Genomic DNA, 5,812 nt, shown 5'->3' with positions numbered 1-5,812 from the left:
TGGAGGTGAGGGAGGGAGGGGGCGCCGGAGGTGGCGGCAGCGATGGGCGCCAGATCTAGAGACGCGTCACATAGGGCGCCACGACTGGCGTTGGCATGGTAGGGCCGGTGCTCGCCGTCGGGTTCCGGCGGCATAAGCTAGCGCGTGGCGCCGGGGAGAAGGAGAGGGAGGGCGTACGGCAGCGGAGGCAGCGGCGAGAGCTCGATGTCGAGAAGGAGAGAGAGAGATGATGTGCGTGAGGGTCTGAGCGAAGGGTCGGTCCTGGGAGAGAAGAGTACGGGGAACGGAAGAAGCTAATAAGGATGGAATGACGCGATGGATAGGAATGACCAGCTTTGATGGTTTCACTCTAGGTGGAACGATTAATGAATAGTGCCTGACTGGACGCCAGATCTGGAGACATGTCACATAGGGCGCCATCACCGGCGTCGACATGGTGGGGCCGACGCTCGCCGTCAGGTTCCAGCGGCACTGGTTGGCACGCGGCGCAGGGAGAAGGAGAGGGAGGGCGAACGGCAGCGGAGGCAACGACGGCGGGCGGCGGGAGCTCCAGAGATGTCGGGACGGGGAGAGAGATGATGTGCGTGAGGGTCTGTGGGAAGGGCTGGTCCTAGGAGAGAAGAGTACGGGGAAAGGAAGAAGCTGATAAGGATGGAAACCACCGGACGCGATGGATAGGAAGAAACGGCTGAGATGGTTTCACTGTAGGTGGAACAGTTGATGGATAGTGCCTGACTAGGCGCCAGGTCCGGAGACGCGTCGCATAGGGCGCCACGACCGGCGTCGGCGTGGTAGGGCCGGCTCTTGCCGTCGGGTTCCGACGGCACAGGCTGGCGCATGGTACTGCGGGGAAGGAGAGGGTGGGCGGACGACAGTGAAGGCAGTGGAGGCGGGTGGCGGGAGCACCAAAGATGTCGGGACAGGGAGAGAGAGATGATGTGCGTGGGGGTCTGAGGGAAGGGCCGGTCCTAGAAGAGTACATGGAACGGAAGAAACTGATAAGGATGGAAACCAACTGACGCGATGGAAAGAAAGTTCGTCTGAGATGATTTCCCTGTAGGCGGAACAGTTAACGAATAAGGGGAAAACTAGATTTCATATATGATTATACTCCATAAAAATAAATAATTATATCCAAATATTAGTCCTTAGGTTTATATTGCAATAGTCCAATCATCATCATGTATTTGACGATGGCCCCGTTCGCTGGTCTGAAACTTGGCTGAAAATGACTGAAAAATATTGTTCAGACTGAATTGTTGTGAGAGAAAAATACTATTTCGAGTGAAAAAAACCAACCAGCCGTGATGTAAGCCGAACGGGGCCGATATATCGTCTCACATTCTCCTCTCTGGCTGCCCGCGAGGCCGCAGCCGTCGCGTCGACGCAAGTTCAGACGTCCCTGCCGCAACCGCATCAACGACGCACGGCGCCACGGCCACGGCACCACGCGCCCGGACGTCCACGCGCTACCAACCCCAGCTCACCGCACTCAACCCGTCGCTGAATCGCTGCCACGGCGATCACCTCTCCCACCTGCGCACTTTTCTCCCCGCGCCAAACACTAGCGCGGCAGCAAGCGAGCTAACTAGAGTACAAAGCAAGCCAATTCGCTCGCTGTGCCTGTGCCGCTGCCTACCATCGTGCAAGACGGACGAGCTCCTCTCCCGGCCGACGCCGCCGGGGATTCCTTTTACCCCGGAATGCTCTGCCGCCCCGTCCGGGCGGAAGAGGAGCACTAGGCGGCGGCTCGGATGGGGCGCCCGGGGTACATCACGGTGCCGATACTCTCCGTGCTCGCCGCGATCTGCTATGTCTACTACACCACGGTGTTCCTGGCGATCCCCGCGTGGCTGGGGCTCTCCACGGCGGCCGGGCTCGCCAACGCCGCGGTCTTCACCGCGCTCGCCGCCGCCTGCGTCGCTACCTACGCCATCGCCGTATCGCGCGACCCGGGCCGCGTGCCGGCGTCCTTCGTGCCCGACGTCGAGGAAGCCGGGAGCCCCATCCACGAGATCAAGCGCAAGGTACTCTATTCACGCCCCCTGCCTCCATCCGTCTGGGCCATGGACCACTCCAGATCTCGCGGAGGCCCCTGCCGCGTGCTGTGAAGTTTAGATCTACGTACTGGGATGGTAGTCATACGTGTAGAATCAGAAACTTCGTTACGAGTTCAGATCTTGGGATTAGATTTCGAGCAGGCATTGCCTCCAAGCAAGGTCCGGGCGTCCGTCGAGTTCGTAGTTCCGCGCGTGAGATTTGGATTCTTAGTCGGGATCACGGGAATGGTCCTATACCTATTGGCGCGCCGAGCGCCTCGGTGTTGCGATTTTTTGGTGAGCCAGGAACTGTGTATAGGTGTGCGTTAACATCTTTGCTCTGAATCCTTGCACTGTCCACTCATCGTCGGTACTCGGATTGAGTGACACTGGTTTCCAAATTACACCAAGTGGGAACTGGGAATCTACTCTTGTTCGTGTGCATAGCTTTGGTATTATGGTCTAGATCTAAGCATCAGGGCTCTGTACCTGGTACCATCCTATATGTAGACTTACAAGAAGAAATGACATACTCCAATTGCTTGGGAAAAAAATATCATACCAATCAGTTAAGCTTCGAAAAGAAATAAAATAAATCTAGGTCAATTCAGAATCTTGATACTCCAACTGTTCCCAGGACTCTCAGGAATTCATATCAATATTGCCTATTAAGCCTGTCACATGATCTCATTCCTTGAATAAGCACTGTCGTATTAATTGAGTGCACATGGAAAATAATAGAGTGCACGTTTTCTTGTACTTCCTATAGTGGCTGTAGTTATATTGCTAGTATGCTACTTAACTCTAATATACCATCAAGTTGTATTCTGGTCCTGGAATTTGTGTACTGCCGTTGCCCTTGAATTGATTACACACCATTCTGCAAAAAAAATCTGGGCGCGAAAGGAGAACTAAGAGTACATTCTTTTTAGATTCACATTCACATGCATTTTCTAGTTTTTTTAGAGTTCTAGGGGGGCCATGGTCCATTAGTATTACAATCAGAAACAGAATGTCAAAGCAATTACCTGACAACATTTTAGACAAATAGCTTAGCTGAACTCAAAGTATAGGACTCCCAAACAGACCGCACAAAAGCGTCATTCAGTGGGACTAGAAGAATAGTTCCCTCTGACTACTTATAAACTAGCATATGAGTTTGCCACTTTGCCAGCATCTCAGCGGGTTGCATATCGCTGGTTATCCTCCATCTCATCTTGGGCAGTGTCATCCTAGTGTAGTAATTTTATTTTGTGAGGAATGTTAAAAAGGAATCTTTGTGACTAAATCAGACTAGTACAGGGGACTGTGTGCTAACTTACTCCAGAACATTGCAGGGTGGTGATTTGAGATACTGCCAGAAATGTTCCCATTATAAACCTCCTCGAGCGCACCATTGTCGTGTCTGCAAAAGATGTGTTCTAAGAATGGTACTGACTAGTGCTATGTGCAACTCCTCTTTTTTTGTATTTTTAATTCTAATCTGCATTTAACAACTTTTCCTGTGCAGGACCACCACTGTATATGGATTAATAACTGTGTTGGGCATGAGAACTACAAGATATTCCTAGTTTTTGTTCTGTATGCTGTAATTGCAAGCTTCTATTCTATGGTACTGTGTTATCCTTGATTTTCTTGAGCAACCAAAGCTTCTCAAAGATTGAGCATAAAGTTATTGATGTTTACATCAGGTTCTCATTATAGGTGGTGCTGTGCATATACCTAAAGATGAACAACCAGGCAGTGATTCTTCTAGAACATCTATTGTAAGTACCCTGGAAGGATGTTTGAGCTACGAGCAAATCAATCACCATCTGAATTTTCGTCTGAAGTTATGTTTGAATAACTCAGATGTTATATATTTTACAGATTGTCTGTGGGGTTCTTCTGTGCCCTTTAGCGTTGGCACTGATGATTCTATTGGGTTGGCATGTTTACCTCATCTTACATAATAAGACTACTATTGAGGTTTGAGAAATATGATCTCTGTCTTTGATATCATTGTTTGTAGATTTTGTGTGATGGTAGTTACATCGGTGGTTTGCAGTATCATGAAGGAGTTAGGGCTACGTGGTTGGCTGAAAAGGCTGGAAACATTTATCATCATCCTTATAACCTTGGAGTCTATGAGAACCTAGTTTCGGTGAGAACACTTCTTTATTTCTATTATTAAGATTTTTGCCAACAAAAAAAAAACAGAGAGATCAGCCTAAGTGCATTGGTATGTAAATAACTAAACATAAATATCCTTTCCCAGATTGAAATAACACTAGTGTGTCTTCTCCATTACCATGGACTGGGCTTTATATTTGACTATTCAAAGGACTAACTGAAGTCCAGGTCTTATCTAGTTATCTGGTGTGGTTTATGTTGTTTTTCACATATCCATTTCTTTACTGGGATTTTCATATTAAGCTTATGTTACAAATATATTCTCTTGAAAGTTTTTTCTTGGTTCATTGCTTAAATACAGGAGGTGAACAATTATTACCACAGATCTCCCAACATTTTGTTATTTTTCTTATACAGGTGCTAGGACCTAACATGTTGTGCTGGCTCTGCCCAATATCAAGGAACATAGGAAATGGTGTTCGTTTCCGCACATCATATGAGATTCCACTATCAACTTCACCAATGTGATGCACACCATATAAGGGTACACTCATGTTGGATAGTATCTGTTAATTTGCAAAAGAAACTCAGGTGCCCACACAAGTGCTAGATGTGCTATTCTTCACAGTTTTGATTTTTAGCATTTAACCAGAGTGTTTGTCTATCCTTAAAAGGACAGTGTTTTCCAATGCTTGAACTTTTGTAGTAAGGTTGTGCTACATCAAATCCAGTGTGTTTAGGATACTGCTAGATACATGAAGATTAGCTTTAGGATTAAATTTCCTAAAGCCTCGTGGGATCTGTCATTAGGATTTTTAGAGAAGCTGACATGCTTAGGTTTTCCTCCCTTTTTTTGGACATTCTTGATCAAAGAAGGAATTATTGCTTGTGTAGTAGACTAGAGTGGGCTGTACTAACACACACCAAAAAAAGAAGGAAAACTGTACTTAAGGTTGTTCTGTTGTAAAGTTATGCCCAAACTGGTTTTTTTTGTCCTGAAAGCTCATGTATTATTTTGTAAGATAGTACATAATGAGTTAAGGACAATCAACCAAGATTATTTGTATACAGTTGTTGAGAAATACACGTCGGTATAGCTGTTTGCACATAGAGTTGTACCATATACCGTGCACCTATTTTTTTCCATCAAGTGTTGAATTTCTATTTTTCGCCTGAAGCTGTTATGTTAGCTGAACAAGGACGCTTTACTTGTTAGCTCTGCCGCCTTGCCAGGAATCTGTATTCCTGCATGTTCCTGATTACAGTTCCACAGGCCGTCTCTCGTCTGGCTAGGAACCTTGAGAATGACCCTGCAGAGTAGGAATCGTCTGGCACAGCGTTATAGTCAATGCAAGACTGGACTAGCGAATCACTTCCTGCATTGGCTGAACCCTGAGCGAGAGCCGGAATAGTCTGCAGGCATACTCGGAGGCTTTGCGCAGACCTTAAAGCAGTGCCTCTGTTGTCTGTTGACCAGCAGCGTATGCCTTTTTACTGTAAAGGCACGCAGCCACGCATGGATTTGCATACATGCCGTCCAGAATTTCGAACAGATAAAATGCTGTAGAAAACAGGTATAAGCATAGTACTCCTTTCGTTCTAAATTATAAGTCATGATTTTTTTACATCTATTTTACTATATATTTAGATATAATATTATG

The 5,812-nt window shown here is 46.9% G+C and overlaps 1 protein-coding gene across 2 annotated transcripts; it reads left to right on the top strand.

Annotated features, from left to right (window-relative positions):
• The first annotated feature begins 1,370 nt into the window (after positions 1–1,370).
• Positions 1,371–5,259, top strand: LOC136453530 (probable protein S-acyltransferase 16). 2 transcript variants are annotated; one of them, XM_066454089.1, is made up of 7 exons: positions 1,374–2,027; positions 3,377–3,469; positions 3,550–3,651; positions 3,731–3,805; positions 3,909–4,007; positions 4,087–4,182; positions 4,569–5,259. In XM_066454089.1, the coding sequence occupies exons 1-7, from the start codon at positions 1,755–1,757 to the stop codon at positions 4,677–4,679; spliced, it is 849 nt and encodes a 282-aa protein (XP_066310186.1). In that variant the 5' UTR covers positions 1,374–1,754; the 3' UTR covers positions 4,680–5,259. The 2 variants fall into 2 exon arrangements, 1 of the variants encoding a protein (XP_066310186.1); XR_010759042.1 differs by lacking the exon at positions 4,569–5,259 and having other exon boundaries at positions 1,371–2,027; positions 3,744–3,805.
• Positions 5,260–5,812: the final 553 nt, after the last annotated feature.

This window comes from Miscanthus floridulus, chromosome 5, assembly GCF_019320115.1.
Source record: "Miscanthus floridulus cultivar M001 chromosome 5, ASM1932011v1, whole genome shotgun sequence".
Lineage (NCBI taxonomy): Eukaryota > Viridiplantae > Streptophyta > Magnoliopsida > Poales > Poaceae > Miscanthus > Miscanthus floridulus.
The sequence above is the reverse complement of the archived record's forward strand: the minus strand, read 5'-3'. Positions and strand labels throughout refer to the sequence as shown.